Below are 23,249 nucleotides of genomic sequence, written 5' to 3'. Positions count from 1 at the left end.
GGGCGCCGGCCCCACCAGGACCCTCCCCTACCCCAGCCTTCGGTCCTCAGCCCTGCTTACTTCTCAGTCTCCCACTGGAAGACCTTGGCCGAGGCCCCGGGCCCTTCCCCCACCGCGGCCCCCCATCTCCCGCGGAGGACCCCCGCCGTGCCCCGGGCCCTTCCCCCCAGCGCCCCCTTCCCCGCCCCGGGAGGCCGGGGACGCGGGCCAGGTCTGCGGCCAAGCGCCGCCGGAGTGGGTGGGTGCGTGGGCGAGGGTCTTGGCGGCGGCCCCGGGAGGGGGGCGTGGGTCTGAGGGTCAGTTTGCGGCCTGTCCGGGCGACCAGCCGGCAGCCGGGCGGGGAGGAGCAGGGTCAGTCGTGGGACGCGCGCTCGTGGGGCTCGCGGCCGAACCCAGGTTGGATGCGCTGGGCGCTGCCCAGGTTCGCCCGCACCTGGTCCCCGGCCGCTGCGTCTTCGCGGGGAGCTGTCAGCAGATCATGCTTTTCAGAGATGGGCAGCGATATTCCCTCGGTTGGAAATGTAAAGAAATCTGAGCCCTGAGGAGAATTCTGCTATTTGGGGAGAAATGAAGACACTGGTTAAAAACACACAAACAATATAATACGATTTCTCTGTACGTTAAAATTTATTGTAATAAAAAACAGGCTTGTAAAGTAAAAAGTTGACGGGATGTCAGATAGAATGGGTTTTACTTAGGTTATTATCCAATGTAAATTCTTTGGGATTATCACCTGCCCATCAGCATATAGCTGCAGTTTACCCAAATATCTGTCGATGTTAAAGAGATTGGTAATAGGTTTTTTCTATTAGTTTTTGTCTGATTCAGTCTTCTGAGAGACAAATATGTTAAAAACATTTTAAAAATCTACTCTTAGTTTTAGAAAGTTGATGAAAGTGTCAGAATGCTTAAAGTGAAAGATGTGCTTCAGAATAGTTTTAATGAAAATCCTTATTTAATTGATTAAAATAGAGAACAGTCAAAAGAGTGTGTTATCAGTTCTGTCAATTCCAACAGAACATTTATTATTTATATTTGGTGTTGGGTAAACAGATTTTTAGAATTTTATTTAAAGCCAGTCTTTTAATGATTGTTTTGAAATTATTTCAAACAAATTTTTAGTTTATTTGATGTGTCTATTGCTTTTAAACTTCGACAATATTAGTGGGAAATAGTTGCATTTATAATTTATTTACAGCGTATTAATATGATATGAAAATATACTTTTATAAAATACAGCAAAACCATGCCTGGAGATCCAAGATTTCAAGGGGAAAAGTGTTTGTGTGCAACCTGCTTTTAGAAGTCACATTAGTTGTGATGACTTCTAGAAAGAACAAACTTCTTTTTGTTTACATTATCCTTGAATTTAATCCCAGATTTCAAGTTGTGTTTGTGAACCTACCAGTAGTTTAGTTGTCAAAGATTGATGGATTCTGGTGGTAGGTTTTTAAAAAGCCATAACCTTATGTTGAAATGATTTACATTTTTCATTATTGGTATGAATGATAATGTATTGATCTCTTGGAATACATTCTGGCTCTCTGGAGAGAATGGCAGAGTTGTTTCCCACAGCAGCAGTATTGGACTTGTAATCCATCCTTTTCCTCCTCTGTTGTGTAGAGAGCCCCATCAAAGTTGCTGAAATGGTCTTGAGCTTTTTGGGTCAATTGATTGAAAATCTGGGAAGTTCATACAAAAATATTGTTTATATTAGATAATTTCTTTCTTTCTAGTATTAAGAGTAGTTGTGTGGTGGTGGACGGCACCATATCTTCTGAACGTTTACTCTTGATTCTTAAAAACGCTGTACAACTTGGTACTCTTCACCCTTGTATAAATTCTATTTTTAAGGAAAAATGGTAATCATGAACTTCCATTCTAAGAAGCACTTTGTTTTTTATTATAAGATGTTCAACATAATTATTGGGATTTGACAGCATTTGTATTTTCAGATGTTATCCATTAACTTACTTTCTAAATGCAGGTTGAGGAAGTTAAGTGATGTGCTCAAATTCATATTGGTAACTCTGAATCAAATCCTGGTCTTTTAACCTCTAGCCTTTGTGGAAAGGAACAAATTTGGTTTGATTTGGAATCATGATTCCTTCCATTTCTGGATGAGTGACCTTGAATAAGTTCCTTAATTTCCCTGAGTTCAACCTTCTCATCTGTAAAATGAGAATAGATCACTTTTCTCCCATGGGATGGAGGTTTAAATGAGATGGTATGTGTAAAGTGCCTAATGCAAGGCTTGATAGGTAGCAAATACTCAGTAAAATTTCGTTCCCTCCCTCCCCTGATCTTGTGGTCCTTTCACAGCACCATGGTACTTCTGTATTTTTTTACCTGGAATTGAAACACATGTTGAGTTTATGGATTCTCAGCCTATGCACTGACATTTTTGACTGAATAGCTCTTTGTTGTGGGCGCTCTCCTGTGCCTGTGTAGGGTGTTGAGCATCATCCCTGGTGTCTGCCCACCAGATTGCTGGTCATCACCCACCCCCTCTCCCAGCTGAAGTCTCCAGGCTTGGCCCGCTGTCCCTGGTTGAGAACCCCTGGTCTGGGAGGTGACAGGTGGTATTTGTGGGGAATCTTTCTGCTGGTTACTGTTCCTCTGCCGTTGTTGAATAGTTGGTTCTTACCACTGTCAGCAGTGTCACTCCATTTAGTCCCATAGAAAGAAATAGCACTTCCCATTCATTCTTGACTGGTTTTGGAATTGAATATAGCAGCAGTAATTGATTTTAGTCCTTGTTTTCTTTTAATAGTATCAGTACATACAGAATATCCCCATTTGGGTTGAATTAAAAGGTTAGAAATGCATTGTAAGAGAAATAGAAAAATGTAGGAGGCATGGAAATGAAACCAATATTAGAAGGAAATAAGAATGGATAATTTTATTTAGCATTCAGATGTAACTTTAAGTCATTTACTAATGTGTCCATGATAGTAGTGTGATATAGGGCTGAAGGAGATTAAAGAAGAAGGAAAAATTAGTTCTTTAGAGAATATTTTAAGAGGCAGAAAATTATATTATGAATCAGGATCTTAAAATGGGTACTATGTTTATGAAGTATTTCTGTGATGACAGGAAGGTGATTTGTTGGTTAGAATCAAGAGGGTATGTGATTTATCTTAGGTGGCTTACTTAAAATTTTAATTTTCTCCAGTGTTTATGTGTTTGTAGTCATAAAAAGACCTTATTGCCTGGTAAAAATTTCTTATATACATGTTGATGAAGTTTTCATTCACATCATTAATTCAGAAGTTAGACACTCACGCAGGCTCCTGATACACTATCTGCTATTTATCACCGGTGCACTTGACTGACCTTCAGACAAGTTTTAATATACCCGTTCTTTAGAGAGTAGTCATTGATAGGATTTAGGTTGTATTCCCGGCTCCGCTAGAGTAGAATGTGTTTTTCCTGGGATCCATAGGAGTTATTAACAGTAGTTCTAGAGCTGAGAACTGCTGTATGATCTTAGCAGCCCTGTGGATTTTAAATATCCATCTGATGAAAATACTTGTTTCAGATTTGGTTTCAAAATTTTTGATGCACATTTAGCTTTAGATATATAAAGAACACTTTCAAAATTATGAGCACATCTTGGTTTAAAATAATGGTAAGATTGGTAATAGGTTTTCCCAGGAAGAACAGTGGAATGCATATTATTAAAGACATCACTTGATGTAGGGGCCACTGGGGCTTTGTTTGGAATTTGAGAAGAGATGTGATCAGTGAGGCTTCTCAGCAGGGTTCATGCCATTTGGTGGGTATTGAATAAGATCCTTTTTGAATTTAAAGAGAGACAGTAGTGAAAACATGTTTAAAAATATTAATTTTTGTCAAAGTAGTGAAAAGTAGTGAAAGGTCAAAGTAGTGAAAACATATTTTAAAACATTAATTTTTTTTACTCTTGATATTTTTTCCTGAGTGTACGCATCCTTATTGTTAAATGAAAGGAATACTTGAGATGTATGTGACCAGGGTAGAGGTCAGGGGTGAATGACAGTGTTATGGGTTGGTGAAATACCTTGTCATTTATATCAACAGATAAGAATTATTACATTTGAACAATATGTCCAGATACGTGGGCTTAATTCAATTTTAAAAACATGCATTGAGTCCTTTCTACAGATACAAAACTTGTGCACGTGGTGTTCAAGTTTCCATGGGTGATGTAAACGGTTTAGTCATTATAGAGGAGAAAATAGAACATAAACAGAGTGACCAGTTTACCATGAAGCTAACACAGCTGAACTTGGAACCTGCTTCTCACACAGTCCCCTTCCAGGCCTCTGGAAGGGGTTTTAACCATGTGTTGAGATGATTGTTTGCAAGATTAAGATATTTTAGCTGTAATCAGTTAAGATTGCTGTCATCGTTGGCTCCAGTTTACTTTCCAACAACCAAAATCCCATAGACAGAGGAGCCTGGCAGGCTACATTCCATAGAGTCACAGAGTTTATCATGACTGAGCCCACACACACACACACAACCTTCCACTTGGGTCTTGTGAGAGTGGCCACAGACACTTTTGGAAGAGATTTTGGAATAATGAGAGCCCGATGTGGCTCAGATTTAGATAAAGAACCTGCCTGCAATGCAGGAGACCCAAGTTTGATCCTTAAGTCAGGAAAATCCCCTGGAAAAGAGAATGGCAACCCACTCCAGTATTCTTGCCTGGACAATTACATGGACAGAGGAGCCTGCCGGGCTACAGTCCATGGGGTCGCAGAGAGTCGGACACCACTGAGCAACTAACATTAAGGTCTGGAAATAATTGGTTTGTGGTTCTGTATCTGTATTTCTGCCTCATGCAGAGGGTGGGCAAGTATTAGTCATATATAGATACTGGTTCCTAAGTAAGTTGGGACTCTGTGGGGAAGCTCTTTGTTTTACTAAGAGTTTTTGACTAAGTTTAGAAGGAAAAAAATTATTGATCTGCCAAGGACTGTGGGTTGATAAGAGACAGTGAGTTGCACTCTGCCTGTCTTGTCTGTAAACTCGAAATCACATTCCTACTCAATTTCTGCACAATGGCAACAGTTCCCATCCCACCTTCACAGTAGTGTCACTGAGTCGTATGGTATTTCCCGTTTGCTTCCTGTTGGCTAAGTAGAAAAAAGGAAACTTCCCTCTCCCAGATACAGTACTTGTTTAAAACTATGAGGAAGATATCCCTGTTGCCAAATAGCCAAATGTAATTTTTTTAAAGTAATTTAAAAAACGAGATAATTTTAGAAGAAAAGTTGTACAGATAGTGCAGAGGGTTCCTGTGTGCCTCTACCCTGTTCCCTCCTTGTTAACATCTTATATTTCTGGGTACATTTGTCAAAACTAACCATCAGCATTACTGTTAACTAAACTCCAGACTTCATGTGGATTTCGCTGGTTTTCCATTTGTGTCATTTTTCTGTTCCACAGTCCCACCCAGGACAGCAGAGTGCATTTAGTCATTATGGCTCACTAGTCTCTTCTGCTCTGTGGCAGTTTCTTAGACTTTCCTTGTTTCTCATGACCTTCACAGTCTTGAGGAGGGTTGGCTGGGGGTTTTACAGAATGTCCTTCTGTTTAGGTTTGCCTGATGTTTTCTTGACTGGACTGACGTTTTGCACTTGTGCAGAGAGTTACTAGGAAGGGGCAGGGCTCCCCTTGTCACATTGGACTTGGGCATGTGGTGTCCAGACAACACCTCTAGCAATGTGAACCTTGTTTGCCAGGCTTCTCCGCTAAAATTTTTACTGTTTTTGCCTCTTCTATACTTAAACCTTTGAGCTGCATTCACTGGGGCCTCCTTCTGAAGTGGTGAATATTTACTTAGTATTTTTTGAAATTCTTTTGTAAGGAAGATTTGACTCTTCTCCCTGTTTGCTTATTTATTCTATCATTTATTAAGTCTGGAATCTTGTATATTTTATACTTTGTTACCTATTACCAGGTTATTTCTTTGGTTGCTCCAGTTGTTCCAACTGTGGCCATTGGAGGTGCCTTTGTGTTGGCTCCTGTGTCCCTCTATGCCCCTCCCTCTTGTGTTAAGCACTTACTTTCTGCACTACACAGTGTTTCAGGGCTTATCCTATATATTTTCTGCCCCAGCCCTGGAATCAGATGTATCTCCAAGGAGCTCAGGGGTGGTGTCCCTGTTGCTACTGAGGTTGTTTTATTTTTAATACAGAAGAAGAATAAAGTGGTAGAAGGCTTCATTACTTTCATTGTTCAGATTTTGTTAGATTTGAAAAGCATGTCTGTCTGGTACCTCGCCTTTACTGGCTTGCACCACTGTCTGCCTGTATATTCATTCCTCTGTTCAGCGGTTGTTTACTAAATACCACAGAGCCAAGTTGAATAGGAAGGTTCAGAGAGCAGTCTGCCCAAGCTGTTTATCATAAGCCAGCGATACCTGGGAGCTGAAGCCAGAGGAACCTGTATTGGGGTACAAACTTGGATGGACTGGAGCTGATGGGAGGTCAGTGAAATGTGGCCTGGGGTCAAGTCTGGATTAACTGAGATACTTGGATGCTCAAGAACTGGTTTGGGATAAATCTTGGGGACATCCTTCTTGCATCTCTGGGCTAGAGGTGTCCCCGAAGCAGCAGCAGAACCATGCAGAATGGTGACTGGTAGCACAGCTACCAGATGCGAGGTAGTTCCCTGTTTTATGAACATTGTCTTCATTACAGCTCTGAAGTGCAACATGCAGATAAAATGTACTCATCCTGATGTCTTAAACCAAACAAAAGAGATGAAAACTAAGTATCATTGGGCAAAATGGTTTTTGTGTTGTCTACATACTTTACACCATTACATGGGATCTTGATTACTTAGAGACTAGAAAAATACTGATAAATATAAATAGTAGTGCAAGTTTATTAGGAAAGGTAGTAATGTTTTCCCTACTTCTAACTTCTATTAAATTATTTTTGAGTGGCAGTATAATAAGGTCAGGACTAGACAAGATTTTTTTTTTTCTTGCATGGCTTTTGAGTTTATTCAACTTATCTGGTCCAGACTTTGCTGTTCTCAGGGCAATATCTAACTGGGATTCTATTGATTTTAAATAGACATACTATTTTGCTGCTTGCACTGTCCTCATTATACAAAGAAAATACATCAAGAAAATGTTATACCAGATTTTTATGCAATTTGAGCAGGTTTCACCTAGGTGCTCAAGAGTTCAAAGCCGTTTTTGGTTTTAGTGATGATAGGCTGGTAATCAGAATCTCTTAAAGACTCTTTGGTATGTGTTGTGTCTATTTGAAAATAATTAAATTATTTACTACTCCTCTCCTGTCTAAAAATCTAAGCACATCTAGTAGACTTGCTGGGTTGTTGCATTTGTCTCTTGGGTTTTGGTAGCTATGCCCAAGCAGTTTTACAAAGTGCTGGTTTGTGTTTACCTTTCTTACTAGCAGTGTATCTGTTGCTCTGCATCCACCCTAATACTTGGAAATGTGGTTAACAAATGAGAAGTGTAGCTATTTGGGTTGTACATATCTTTTAAATCTTCTAATGGTTTGAATTTTCATTTATCTGATGGCTAGTCAGGTTGAGTGCTTTTTTATGTTTATTTTTCATAAGGATGAAAAGGACTTTTATGAAGTTCCTGTTCAGGTCTTTTGACCGTTTTTCTATTATTATTATTATTATTATTTTTAATATTTGGTCTCACCCACCTCTCTGCATGTGAAACTTAGTTCCCCAATCAGAAATTGAGCCTGTGCTCACTGCTCCTTTGGAAGGCAGAGTCTTAACCATTGGACTGCCAGGGAAGTCCCAGTTTTTTTTCATATATATATAAAAGTTAAGGTTGTAACTAACTTACTGGGATTAATTACATTCACAGTGTTTTACAACCATCACCACCATCTGTTTCCAAAATTTTTCATCACCCAAACTGAAACTGTAACCGTTAAACAATAATTGTCCATTCTCCTTTTTAAGCCCCTGGTAACTGCTAATCTACTTATGTTATGTTTTTTGTGTCTTCTTCTTTTCATATGTTCTGATTTTTGTGTACTCTGGATTCGAGCCATTTGCCAGCTATGTGTAACTTCTCCAGCTCTGTGACTTTCCGTCTCACCTTGTTAGTGTTGTGTTTTGATGAATAGAAGTTTTTCACTGTTTCTGACATCACTCTCCTAGAAGTTTTGGTATATCATCACATTTTTATTATTAAGTTCAAGTATTTTTCAAATTTTCATTGTAATTTCTACTTTGATCCATGGATTATTCTGTCAATTTTTATTTCTATTGAGACTGTATTTTTAGGTGCATTAAAATTTAGAGTTGTGATAACTTCTTGGTAGATTGATCTGTTAGTCTGTGTGTTTATAGTTAACGTGTGTACAGTTACATTGGCTTTCTTTGACTAAAATATACTCAGTATGTTCCTTTTCCATTATTTCACTATCACTTTTTAATGTTCTTACATTTAAGGTGTGTCTTTTACAAGGAGGATATAGTTTGGATTTGTTTTTTATCTAATGTAATCATACGTAATATAAGTTGGATTGTGTATTTTATTTACATTTAATATACTGATTTTTAAAATCAGTAATTTTCTTTCTTTATTTGGCCTCACCATTCAGCCTGTGGGATTGTAGTTCTCTGAAGTAAAAGCAATCTATAGATTCAGTGCAATCCCTATCAAGCTATCAATGGTATTTTTCAGAGAACTAGAACAAATAATTTCACACTTTATAATACAAAAAACCTCAAATAGCCAAAGCAATCTTGAGAAAGAAGAATGGAACTGGAGGAATCAACCTGGCCTGACTTCAGGCTATACTATAAAGCAACAGCCATCAAGACAGTATGGTACTGGCACAAACATAGAAACATAGATCAATGGAACAAAATAGAAAGCCCAGAGATAAACCCACGCACCTATGGACACCTTTTCTTTGACAAAGGAGGCAAGAATATACAATGGAGAAAAGACAATCTGTTTAATAAGTGGTGCTGGGAAAACTGGTCAACCACTTGTAAAAGAATGAAACTACAACACTTTCTAACACCATACACAAAAATAAATTCAAAATGGATTAAAGATCTAAATGTAAGACCAGAAACTATAAAACTCCTAGAGGAAAACATAGGCAAAACACTCTGTGACGTAAATCATAGCAGGATCCTCTGTGACCCACCACCCAGAGTAATGGAAATGAAAGCAAAAATAAACAAATGGGACCTAGTTAAACTTCAAAGCTTTTGCACAACGAAGGAAACTATAAGCAAGGTGAAAAGACAGCCTTCAGAATGGGAGAAAATAAGAGCTAACAAAGCAACTGACAAAGAATTAATCTCAAAAATATGCAAGCAACTCCTGCAGCTCAATTCCAGAAAAATAAGCAACCCAATCAAAAAATGGGCCAAAGAACTAAACAGACATTTCTCCAAAGAAGACATACAGATGGCTAACAAACACATGAAAAGATGCTTAACATTATCAGAGAAATGCAAATCAAAACCACAATGAGGTACCATCTCACGCTGGTCAGAATGGCTGCTATCAAAAAGTCTAACAATAAATGCTGGAGAGGGTGTGGAGGAAAAGGAACCCTCTTACACTGTTGGTGGGAATTCAAACTAGTGCAGCCACTATGGAGAACAGTGTGGAGATTCCTTAAAAAACTGGAAATAAAACTGCCATATGACCCAGTAGTCCCACTGCTGGGCGTATTCTCCGAGGAAACCAGAATTGAAAAAGACACATGTACCCCAGTGTTCATCGCAGTACTGTTTACAATAGTCAGGACATGGAAGCAACCTAGATGTCCATCAGCAGACGAATGGATAAGAAAGTTGTGGTACATATGCACAATGGAATATTACTCAACTATTTAAAAGAATGCATTTGAATCAATTCTAATGAGGTGGATGAAACTGGAGCCTATTATACAGAGCGAAGTAAGTCAGAAAAACACCAATACAGTATACTAATGCATGTATATGGAATTTAGAAAGATGGTAGCGATGACCCTATATGCGAGACAGCAACAGAGACACAGATGTAAAGAACAGACTTTTGGACTCTGTGGGAGAAGGCGAGGGTGGGATGATTTGAGAGAATAGCAATGAAACATGTATATTATCATATATGAAATAGATCGCCAGTCCAGGTTTGATGCATGAGACAGGTTGCTCAGGGCTGGTGCACTGGGATGACCCTGAGGGATGGGATGGGGAGGGAGGGTCAGGATGGGGAACACATGTACACCCATGGCTGATTCATGTCAATGTATGGCAAAAACCACCACAATATTGTAAAGTAATTAGCCTCCAATTAAAATAAATTAAAAATAAAGGGAGTGAAAGTCGCTCAGTCGTGTCCAACTCTTTGCGGCCCTATGGACTATATTTATAGTCCATGAAATTCTCCAGGCCAGAATACTAGAGTGGGTAGCTAGCCTTTCTCTTCTCCAGGGGATTTTCCCAATCTAGGGATCGAACCCAGGTTTCCCACATTGTGGGCAGATTCTTTACCAGCTGAGCCACAAGTGAAGCCCAAGAATACTGGAGTGGGTAGCCTATCCCTTTGCCCCCGGATCTTCCTGACCCTGGAATTGAACCCGGGGCTCCTGCATTGCAGGTGGATTCTTTACCAATTGAGCTATCAAACCCAGGCCCCTTGCAGTGGCATTAGTGTAAATATAATAAGGATTTGACTAGTGTCAAGTATATGGAAGGGCTGTATCCCTAATAATAATAAGATTTAGTGGTCCATATTTAGCTTCTGAAAACTGACTCTTAGATGTTTTTATATTACTTGTGCTAGAGCACTTTTTAAAGAAATTGAGTCAGTTTTTTCCCCTTGTATTTCCCATTTTCTCTGCTGACTAATCTAATTGGAAGTCAAATTCCTATCTAGTATACTCCCTTAGTAGTTTATATTTCTGAGAGATATAGATATATATGGAAATATATGATGAGTAGTGGTAGAATGCCAGTGACAGTCCCCATAGGTTGTCTGGTCCTGGCTTTGCCATATCTTCCTGGATTTTAGTGAAATAGCATGTTAGAGGAATCCCCATTCATGTCTTCATGTATTCGTTTCACCAGTACTTGGGTGTCTTCTAAGTGTATTGGACTAAATGTTGAAGATACAGAGGGAAAGGAAGTGCATTCATACCTTCAAGAATGTCACAGGAGCATAAATTAACACTTACAGTCTAATGATTCCAAATAATAGAGACATACAGAAAGCTGTGTGAGTCCAGGGAGAGAGGGACTGACTCTGCTGGTGTGACATCAGGCAGGTTTCACAGGGGAGCTCTGTTGATGGGGTCTGATCTGAGCAGTGGGATCCTAGGAGAAGAGCATGCTCAGCAGAAGCAGCAGTCAGCACAGAGGCTTAGAAACGTGGGAGAACTGTCAGAGAGCAATAGTACACGAGTTGTGGTATGGCATGTGTGTGACACCCACGTCCCCATACCAAAAGCAGGCGCTGCGTAATCATTCATCACATTTTTGCTGCTAAATATAAGTATCTTTAGTTCTCAGCAGGGTGCCTCAGGCAGTCACTGCCAATTGTTTGGAGTTGGCATATGAGACTGAACCTGTCTGTCCTCTCTGCAGTGGGCGTCCACTGTGCCTGGAGCGTCGGATGTATGTGGGAAGGGTGGACGAGGAGATCAGCTGGAAAGGTATGCGGGAGGGCTCAGGTGATGAAGGCCTTTTTGTGCCTCACGACTGAGTTTGTATTTATAGTCTGTATAGGTGTTGGATAGTTACAGAACCATTTTAAGCAGGAAAATGATGTAAGCAGGCTCCTCTGTTTGGGAAGATAAACTTTGTAGAAGATGGATTGAACTGAGTAAGCTGAGGGCAAAGACACCACTGGCCATTTCATACTATCATTAGGTCTTAGCAGCTTCTAAGTTACCAAACCAGTTAGGAGTATTATGGCTCTTCAGACCAGAGGTAATGAAATAGGGAGAAAGAGTCTGAGGGTGATTTAAGAAATAGAATGGCACATGGCTATTTAGCTTTTGACGTGGCAGTGGGAAGAAGGAAGGAATCTTGGGAGGCTCTCGGGCTTACCGCCTGGGTGCTTACGGGGTAGGAAGATGGTGACTTAACTCTTGCTGGAAACTAAGTTGGCCCAGAAAAAATATTTTTCTTATGGAGTCATGTTGATTCCTATCAAGTTCCTTAGCTCTTCCGAAAGGTTGCAAATCAACTGTTTAATGTCACATGGTATTGTGGTAAGAACATAAAAAGTTGCCTGTAGAAGATGTGTTTTGATTCTTGGTCTAGAGACTGTCACTTAGTTCTAACCTCAGGCAATCCATATTACCCCTCTGACTCTATTTCTTTGTCTGTAAAGGGGAAATAATATATGACCAGCCCTTCTTACAAAATTGTTAGGAGAATCAAATGAGGAAATTTATGTGAGGGTATTTTGTCAACATACATATTGCACATATATTTTAACTGAGTCATTTCTTCCTTTTATAAAAAGATGAATGTTTCAAGATACTTTGATTCCAGATTGATAAAGAACTACTAAAACAGTCTTAAGTAAATATGTATATTTGGAGTCCATAAAGTGATTCTTGAGTTTGAAAAAAATCTGGTGTTTTTCATATTGTAATTAGATCTTAGTTGCCTTAGGTCTTGCACTAGGGTTTTAGTATAGATTGTAAGGGTCTGAGAAGAGTTTAGCAGAATGTCAGAGAAAGTTAATTAGTGTTTGACCACCATGTATACTAGCTTTAAATTGAAAAATCATATAATATTCTTGAACTTAGCTTTTTTCACTTTATCACTTTCTAACTTGATGGTCACTTATTCACACTTTAATTTAGCCTGTTTAAATTCTTGGGAGAGTATTGGGGAGCTTATTTACGTTAACAGTAAAAAAGAATGTCAGTACAACTTTTTGCCCTGAACTGTTGGAACCAATTTCATTTGGGAACTGTAAGACAAGAAATATTTTCGATGAAACACTTGGTTCATTCTGTTGTCTAATGTGTTTAAAATTAAGTTGTATTGGTGGGAAATGATGAAAATCTGTTTAAAAATTCTCTAATGATAGTTGCTCCCTAACTCTGACCTCCTTTCATGATTAAGAATCCTTTTGATTCTATTTGCATTTGAAGAACTTAGTATGTTATTCATAAAATACTCATAAAAGTGTATATATAGAGTAAAATTTAAATAGTGAGATTTTGCCTAGGTAGTTTTCATAGTGTAAATCAGATATACTCAGTCCCGATAGAGGATATGTGACTCACTGGGGCAGATGATCTGGATGGCAGTTTAGGGTGCTGTGTCTAAAGGACGTGCCTCTTGGCTAGGAGGGTCTCGGCCTTGAGCAGAGGCCACTGTGGGGAGGAGACTCTTAGGAGAATATGTTGATAGGAAGTACGAGAACATTTGGGATTAACACTTGCCAGTTGACTTTGTTTTATGATTTGCTGTCAATTTTGATTCCCCTCCAAGTTCTCCTTGTTCTTGAAGAAAGTGGTATAGTGCTGTGAGGTCTCATGAAATTTAGACAGTTACTGTCTGGATTAATGTCACAAGGGGAATTTTTGTAACCCAAATCCACACTGTACATAAAAAGAACCACAACTCTGGTCATCTCATCCCAGCACAGGAGTGTCAGAAGTGTGGCCTCCGCAGGGCCCATCCCTTCCGTGCCAGTGGAAATATCGTTGAGTGGTCCTGGGTTCCTACTTGCAGTCCCCCTCAGAACTCCTCTGGAGGCAGCATGCTGAACAGCCGCTACCCTTCAGCTAGAATCTGCACAGAAGGGAAACCTCTGTACTATGCAGACTTTGAGTGTTGCCAAATTACGTGAGGTAGACAAAGATAATTTTTGACTTTTGTTGAAAATATGCTGAAACTGAAGTAATTATTTTCAATGGAAAATACTTGTCATTTAATGATACTTGTTCCATGAGATAATATAAAGTTTAGTTAATTAAGGTTGCTAAATAGAAAGAAAAAAATAACACTGTTGATAGTTAGCAAAGCGTATTATCAGACCTTTCATTTCAGAACAGGCTGTTATATTTGGTTCTTCTGGTGCCACAGAATAGGTTGGGAGGGTTTGGTGGTGGAGCGGGGACAGACATTGGAGTGTTAGCTCTGTGAGGCTGTCAGCTGGTCTTACTCACTGGTGAGCCCACAGAGCCAGCAGTATCATTGTAGACTCTAAGGTGTATAAATCAGACTGATGAACATTCCCTATAGGGTAAGTGTAGGGGTCCTGGGCTGGAGAGGAGGAGGAGTGAGTGAGGAGGGGAGGGAAAGAGGTCGAGATAAATGTGTATTTGAACTTAGGACGATGAGATTTAAGATGTGTAGACTGGGAAAATTAAGTTTTTTACTATCCAATGTAAATGTATGCTATTTACTCTTTTTGTTAAAACATTTTCATAAATGGTTCTCCTTTAAAATAACTTTATGTTTTAACCACCCAAGTTAACAGAAATACATAACTATACGTGCTGTCTGGTATTATGTCTCAGTGATGAGAAAATATTAATGTTTGTACGGCAAAATGTTATTCAGTCTGGTTATTCTTTAGTTGATCTTCTATTGGGAGAATTGCTAAATTAGTTATAGTGTTGTGTCTGTATATTATAGAAAAACTACTGTTATATGTTAAATAAGAATTTAAACCATTTCTGCCTTAATTGAAATGATCACTGTACCTTTAAACTGGAAATGTATTTAGGGAAGACACCAAGAGTCTTTTAAAGACTTTTCTTATAAGTGTTTTAAATGGTAGCTTTTAAATGCCTTTAAAGTAAAGAAAGCAAGAAAAAGTATTTTTGTTTTAATTCTTTATATATGTGTAATATGTTTTATATTTTATTACAATTAAACGTATTCTTTCCATCTTTTTCTTGATTATTCTCTTATGAAACTTTTTAAACTTAAATCTCTGAGCAGGAACTTTTAGAATATTTGGTCACACTAGAACCTTTTTGTGGCACAGATTTTCACAGACATAATGAAGCTGTAGTCAGAATAACTCAGATTTGTCGGTGATTTAAAAAAAACACCCCAAATCCTCTGAAAAGTAACTTTTTGTATTTTTATTACAGGTAAAGTGGAATATTCACATTGTACAGAAACTGAGGTAAGAGAAATGTTAAAATATTTCTTAGTAATAACCCAGCTTTACACTTCTGTTTATACTATCTTGAGTACTGAAATATCTCACTGTGGGTTTTGGTTTTCTGATAAGGATGTGTTGAGAACAGGTATATATTTATTATATTCAGGAAGAGTAAAATGTAAATAAAAATCAGTTAATCATGTCCATATATTTAAAATATCAAGGTATGTTATAAAGATAAGCTTTATCATAATTTAAAAATTTTCCTGTGTTGTTTGTGAAATGGAGTTAAGATTCAGACCCCTTAACAAGAAATAGGGTAAGTTTTTAAAATAATCTGACCTAGTGTGTCATATAAATCATTAAAATGTGTTGGACTCCTGTGGAGTTGCTTTGGAGTGGGAAGAAATAGGGACTTAGGAAGTCATTCAGTAACATTACTGATGAATTAAATGTTTTGTCTTTGTGTAAAAGTATGTTTATTATTTTTAAAATAATTTAAAATTCAGTTTGTGAAATTTAAGGGATTTCCATGTGGCTCCATATGTCCCTTGCAGAATTTCAGTGGTAATGCTGAAGTATGAGGGCAGCATCAATGATTTATGTATATGTGGAGGTATTTTCTATCTGGAGCTGTTACATCATTACATGTGGAGTTTTAGGTCTTATGTTAATACCTAATTAAGAATTTAAGATGTTATTTTTCTAATTTTATAATGCATCTACAGGTTAATGTAAGTTTTATTAAATTTTGATTATTTTAAGTAAGATGCAAGCTTCCCAAGGGATTATATTGTATAACAAGCAAAAATACTTAATTTTTTGCATTCAGAAGTTATTCAACTTGTTTTATATTTTCTATTAAACTTTAGAAGTAGACATAATTTCTTCCAGGTTAGCAGAAAAAATATGCAAGAACTTAGTATTTTTGTTTTCTGACAGCTTTTTTAAAAAAAATTATTTTTATTTTATTTTTGGCTGTGCTGAGTCTTCAGTGCTGTGTGCTAGGGCTTTCTCTAGGTCCGGTGAGCAGGGGCTACTCTCTGGTTGTAGTCACAGGCATTTCATTGTGGTGACTTCTATGATTGTGGAGCACAGGATCTCAGGCTTAGTAGCTGTGGTGCTTGGACTTAGTTGCCCTGCAGCATGTGGAATCTTCCTGGACAAGGAATCTAATTTATGTCCTCTGCATTGGCAGGTGGATTCTTAACCACTGGACCACCAGGGAAGCCTTATTGTGACAACTTTTGATGTATTGTTCAATGTGATATAAAGGAGTGGGATATGATTTGAGTCAAAAAATAAAAGTTCTGTCTGTGGTTTCTGATTTGCATCTTTCTAGCTATGTAATTTTGAGCAACTAATTCTTTTTCTCTCATAATTTTGGCTTTCTTTATTAAATGTTAAAGATAATTTCTATTAATCTCATGGGTTGTGAAATTTCAAAGAGATTATATGGGTAAAAATGTTGTATAAACTCTGAAGACACTTTTATTGATATCAAATTGATACAAATTAATCAACATTGATCTGCATTTAGGTAATGAAATGTGCTGACTTTACATACAAAGCATAGTCATAAGTCTCATTATATTTTGTTGCCATAAAATTAACATGGTTGTAACATTTTGTTTCACACTTGTTTGTGTAGGCATGTCACTCTGTCATTTCCTACATGATAGCTGTATCCTTTGATCCATAACTTATCATCAAAAGAATTGAAATCTAAACAGAACTCTTTTTCATAACTTTTTTTTTTTGGTCTAACTATTTGAAGAGGGAAAATCATGAGAAAATGAGAAGTTTGGTCTGATAGTTTACAAAGTGAGTTTGGAGTATCTTTTACAGTTACAGTGGTTTTTACCTCTAGGGAAGATATTGGGGTTTGGATGGCGATTTATCTTTATTACTTAAATTTTTTTGAAGTGACAAAGTCTCTTTGTATTACTTTGGTAATTAAAATAATAAAAAGGAGGGGCAGTAGGAGGAGTGGGAACTTTAAAAAAAACTTACTCTAGTGAAGAAATGGCAACCCACTCCAGTGTTGTTGCCTGGAGAATCCCAGGGACGGGAGAGCCTGGTGGGCTGCCATCTATGGGGTCGCACAGAGTCAGACACAACTGAAGTGACTTAGCAGCAGCAGCAGTGAAGAAGGAGGTAGTTTAAGTAGGAAGTTTTGTTTTTTAGGTTGAGAAAGATTGTACATTTGGTGCTGGTAATGGTAGTTTTCCCTGATGGCTCAGATGGTAAAGAGTCTGCGTTCAATGTGGGAGATCCAAGTTCGATCCCCTGGGTCAGGAAGATCCCCTGGAGAAAAGAATGGCAACCCACTGCAATATTCTTGCCTGGAAAATCCCATGGACTGAGGAGCTTGGCAGGCCCCAGTCCATGGGGTCGCAAAGAGTTGGACACGACTGAGCAACTAACACACACAGTAATAGTAAGGGCTTCCCTTGTGCCTCAGTGGTAAAGATCCCCTGAAGGAGGAAATGGCAGCCCATTCTAGTATTCTTGCTGGGATAATCCTATGGACAGAGGAGCCATGGTGGTCGCAAAGAGTCAGACATGACTGAGTGACTGAGCATGCATGCACGCATGCAGTGGTAGTAAAGGGGAAGAGAGAGTGAGAAAGAAGTTGGGGGAGAGAGAAGGGGAAAGAAAGAGGGGGTGGGAAGAGAGGTGGAGAGGGAGAGATCCAAGGGAGAGTGGATGCCTGCCAATACCAGAAGTGGTTGCAGCTAGAGGTGGCCAGGCTACAGCGGTAGTTCTCCAAGGACAGTGGGGTTCTCCAAGGCTCTGGGGGGTTCTGACACCCTTTTGTGGTCAGATTATCTTCAGAGTATTACTGAGACATTATTTGTCCTTTTACTCTTATTCTGTCATGAGTGTGCAATGGTGTTTTCAGAGGCTTCATGGCTGCACGACCTTGACTGTCCTATTGGAGTGGCTGCAGAAGAGCAGGTGTAGCTGGATTTTATTAAGCATAACCTTTTACCACCCCTTTCACTATTTTATTGACTTTCTTTTTTTTGCCACCCTGAGTGGCATGTGGGATCTTAGTTCCCCTGCTGCTGCTGCTGCAAAGTCGCTTCAGTTGTGTCCGACTCTGTGCAACCCCATAGACGGCTCCCCCGTCTCTGGGATTCTCCAGGCAAGAACACTGGAGTGGGTTGCCATTTCTTTCTACAATGCATGAAAGTGAAACGTGAAACTGAAGTCGCTCAGTCGTGCCCGACTCCTAGTGACCCCATGGACTGCAGCCTACCAGGCTCCTCTGTCCGTGGGATTTTCCAGGCAAGAGTACTGGAGTGGGGACCAAATCTGAGTCTCCTGCATTGAAAGCTCAGAGTCTTAACCACTGAACCACTCGGGAAGTCTATTTTTTTGGAAAATTTTTAGCGTTTCTTTCTATAAAAATGTTACATGTATTAACATATTTAATAGCATTATTTTTCTTTAATCATTTTATTAAAAAATTTTATTGGAGTGTAGTTTTACAATGTTGTATTAATTTCTGCTCTACAGCAATATTATTTTTGAACAATTTAATTTGAACAATTCAATAAAAAACTCTCAGTTTTAATTTCTGATACAGTAAATGTTTGATTATAGCTCATAGACACAAAAGCTCCTTGGACTCCCTGGTAATTTTTGAAAGTAAAAGGGCCCCAAAACTAACCAGTTAGAGTTGGGCTGGGTCTGGAGAGCAGAGGGACTTCTTCCTGAGAAATGGAGTTGAGGGTTGGGAGAGGTCAAACCAGAGCCCTAAGCTGGGTTGGTGGAAAGCGAGGAAAGCCTTGGCATGTGGATGAAGCCAAAATTTTTTACTTTAATAAGCAATTTAACTTTTTCTTACACTGTTGTTTCTATTTTTTTGAATATATAATTTATATACAGTAGAATTTAAACTTTTTAGTTAAAATTCTTTAAGTTTTGACAAATACCATCACTACAGTCAAGTCTTATCATCCCCTAGGGTCCCCCCACTCCTCTTTGTTGTCTTCCCCCCATCCCCAACCCCCCAATAACCACTAATCTGTATTCCGTCACTTTGGTTTTGGGGAGGACCTGTAATGTACACAGTGTGTTACCTACCTTGGCCTCCTCTCTGGGAGTGGTCGTTTATAAACTGTCACATGACTGACCTGTAGTTGGAATTTTCTTGTCAAGGGAAGTGGTTCCAATTCACAGTTTAGGAAAACTTTCACTCCTAGTTTACAAGTTTTTCCTTCTGCCATTACTTAAATACTCTTGCGGGTGATACTCTTATATTTGAAGAAAAGGCTAAGCACTTAAAAATACTAAAACATAAAAAGATTGGAATTTCAAAGTATCTTAATTGAGACTTTTTCCTTGTTTTTAGCTTTCTAAATTTCATTCCATTCTGTCTTCTATTAACTACAGTTAATTATGTAGCACTCAGAGGCCCTTTCCCTTTAGCAGGCAAGAAGGTTGAATGAGTAACCAGAACAATCCTGTTCTGTTCTCCTTGATGGATTTGCTGTATTTTATGTGAAATTGGTTAAAGTGTTATATGAAGTTAGATAACTTTTGTTGATCCTTTAATCTTGATAGAGCTAGTTCGTAAAAATCATAGCATAGCAGAAAGTGTAAGCTTTACTGAGGGGAAGTATGGAAAAGATTTATATTCCTATCTTAGAAATAAAGTTCATATTTATGAAGTTCAAATAAAGTACCATATATAAGTACTTACTGTCTTTCATTCCCACATCTTTAAAAAACACTTTAGCCTCCTCTGTGCTGAGTACTGTTAGATACCTTAATTTAATCCTCACAACCAGGTTATGAAGTGCGTTCTATTACTAATGAAAGCTGAGGTAGGGCGAGGTTGAGGGACTTGCCCTGGGCTGTAGAGCCAACGTGTTGCACAACCACCTCTCTTAGCTCTTTTCTGTTTGTCTGAATCCAATCCTTGGTTGTCTGCATCTGCAGAACGCTGACAATTTTGTGCCCATAAAATGGTCCTTGTCCTTTATGTTTCTCACCTGTGACTCATTTGGTCTTGGCCTTATGCAGTGAGGGAATACAATCTTGTTGGATGGAAACCAGACAAAGAAGGAACAGACTCTGTCTATGAACCCCCAGCCCCACTGTTAAGTGAACACAGTCTGTACTGGAGCAATCTGTGAATTAGTCTGATTCTGAATTACTCAGAACGACTCAAGAATTTTGCTGCATATTTGAACCTCCTGGGAAATCGCACCTGGAATTAGTCTGCTTTGTGGGGAAACCCAGAGCTTTTGGAAATGAACCAAGGAACACATCAGAGGTAGTATTTGGACTTATTCCATTCTCGTTATATACAGATTTTGACAGAAACTGGACTATGTGAAAATTTTTCATGTTCCCTGCTGCTGCTGCTGCTGCTGCTAAGTCGCTTTAGTCGTGTCCGACTCTGTGCGACCCCGTAGACGGCAGCCTACCAGGCTCCCCCGTCCCTGGGATTCTCCAGGCAAGAACACTGGAGTGGGTTGCCATTTCCTTCTCCAGTGCATGAAAGTGAAAAGTGAAAGTGAAGGCGCTCAGTCGTGTCTGACTTTGTGCAACCCCATAGACGGCAGCCTACCAGGCTCCCCCGTCCATGGGATTTTCCAGGCAAGAACACTGGAGTGGGGTGCCATTGCCTTCATGTTCCCTGAACAGCCTAAAATAAACTGCCAAAGGTAGTATGTGGGTGCTGACTGCTTTAACAGAGTACAATACAAAATAAAACAAAAAAACCCATTTTTGTTTAAAAAAATTTTTTTTTGGCTGTGAGACTTGTGGGATCTTAGTTCTCTGACCAGGGATTGAACCCAGGTCCTCAAGTAGTGCAAGCGCAGAGTCCTAACCATTGGACTGCCAGGGAATTTCCCCATTTTGTCTTTAGCTGAATTAGCCCCTGTACTTTGATTTTACATCTGGCTCATGTAGACTCACAGTGATAATTTGATGAGTAGTCCTTTTTTAAATTGACATTTGATAGCCCTGAATTAATTTCAAAAGTAACTGAAAAATTAGCATGAAAGAAGTATGTAATATTTTTACAGAAATATTTGCGTAAACTGTAGCTGCATAGTGAGCCTGTTTTATATGGTTGTAAAATTAGTATTTGATACCAAACTAAGTAGATCTAAGAATATCTAGCGGAAATATAAAGGAATTACTATCAACCTACCCTTTTATTGGAAGGCTTTGTCTGATCTAAAATCTTGATATAAGTGTTTATAAATAGGATTGTGTGGCAAGAAGTTAAAATGATATGTGTTCTTTAAAAGGGTTGGGAGGGTAAATGTTATTTAATTGTAGGTGACAACAGCATTTTCTCCTTGGTCAGCAAGCTGAAAGGAACAAGAAGTACACACATTCTGCTTCCTCTTTTTGGATTAAAGACCTCAAACATGCCTGATTTTATATGGCTGTTTGATTGACATTAACTTATATGGCCTGGAAATTGGTTTGTGTGTCCTTAGGGTAAATTGTGCCTACCCATGAATTGTTACTTCTGAGTGTCAGTACTAACAGAGGTTGGTAGTGAGATATTGATGATGTGATAAATAGTTAAATCTCCAGTTAGATTTTGTGTATCTTCATATGCAAACTGGAGCCATTGTGGCAACTCCTCTGACTCTCTCCCCTGTCTCCTCTGTCCTTTCTCTCTCTTCTCCGTCTGTCTCAGATAATATTTGTTACCAAAATGGCCTTTCTCTGGTAGTCATAGATGTCTTAAATCCTGGCAACATTGTTTGACCATAGGACACAAAATTTATAACAAGTAGTGTTCCTTTGTACAGTTTTTACTGTGTTTGAAGACCAGTGACAGTTGTACTCTGTCTCGCAAAGGATTTCAGAGTAACCAAATTATCTGAGATTAAACATTTTATTCCTGAAGGAACAGAAAATTTACCTTTCAAGTAATTTAAGCACTTCTAAGTACTTGGATAATAGAGTAGAAAGTTTTCTTAATAATTTGCCTTATCCAGGGACCAGGTCAATCTGCTTTAATGAATAGCTTGAATTTTAAATGTTTTTAAGATGAAACAATTTTTTTTTTTTTTGATAGGATCAAAGTGGGAATGGGCTCGACTTTTATTTTCTTTTCAAAGTACCTTTATTCATTTGTAGAAATTGCTTATTGTATTTTATATCACAGATACAGAGAAGAATGTAAAAGTAACTTCATACTCTACTATCTAGTTATAATGACTGTTTAGAATATTCTTCTAGACATCTCTTCCTATATGTACATGGTAGAGGTGATTTACCATTGAACATCCTTTATGTGCTGCTCTTAGGAGTACGTGCATCTTTACATAAATGACAAACTTGGCTTTAAGGAGTCAGCCAGGCTGATGGAAAGGGTTTAGACATGAAGTGGAACTTTCCAGGCAAAAGGACATCATTGTGAAGTGTCAGAGAGCAAGCTGTTTTTGAAACTAACAGAACAGCAGGATGCCAGCATGGTGTGTGTGAGGGGAAGGTGTAGGAATTGGAGGGGAACAAGTGATGCCAGTTCTCTTTTTTAATGTTAGATCAATGATTTTTTTTTTTTAATTTGAGTCTGCTGGCTCTTAGTTGCCAAGTGTGGGGTCTTCATTGCAACATGTGGAATCTTTAGTTGCAGCATTTGGGCTCTTAGTTTTGGCATGTGGGATCTACTTCCCTGACCAGGGATCAAACCCTGGTCCTCTGCATTGGGAGCATGGAGTCTTAACCACTGGACCACCAGGGAAGTCTGGTGCAAGGGCTTATATGCTGTATTAAAGATTGTATGTAGGTCCAGTTTCTCCTCAAGGGAAGAAACATTTCTTTCTGAAATTTTCTTCTGTTTCACAGGGTCATTCTTCATTTGCTGTTTGCATGTAGTTTGGCAGGGAAATGTGAATACGTATATACATTTCATCAGTTAATACATCATTTTAATTGAACTATTTTTGTAATCATATCAGTAGAGTTGCACGAATAGGTTTGGGAACAGACCCAACTGATGTGTGGTAAAAGTTCAGCTCCCCTACCAAGTAACCTGAATGCACTGATGACTCATGTCTAGTAGTTGTCATGGAGATCAGTCAGTCTGGTTGCTAGAGGACTGGGAACTGTGAGATAGGTCAGTCAGCTAGATAAAGGCTGCTTAAGAGAGCTTCTGCTGTTTCGAGTGGTG

General features: G+C 38.8%; 1 protein-coding gene across 2 annotated transcripts in view; it reads left to right on the top strand.

Annotated features, from left to right (window-relative positions):
• Positions 1-23,249, top strand: part of SPIRE1 (spire type actin nucleation factor 1) — a 162,296-nt gene that overhangs the window by 672 nt on the left and 138,375 nt on the right. For both annotated transcript variants that reach the window (XM_070361817.1, XM_070361818.1), the window contains exon 2: positions 15,075-15,109. In XM_070361817.1, coding sequence (XP_070217918.1) covers positions 15,075-15,109 — 35 coding nt within the window. The remainder of the gene's footprint in view (positions 1-15,074; positions 15,110-23,249) is intronic.

This window comes from Bos mutus, chromosome 24 (assembly GCF_027580195.1).
Source record: "Bos mutus isolate GX-2022 chromosome 24, NWIPB_WYAK_1.1, whole genome shotgun sequence".
NCBI lineage: Eukaryota > Metazoa > Chordata > Mammalia > Artiodactyla > Bovidae > Bos > Bos mutus.
This window is presented reverse-complemented; position numbering and strand designations above follow the sequence as displayed.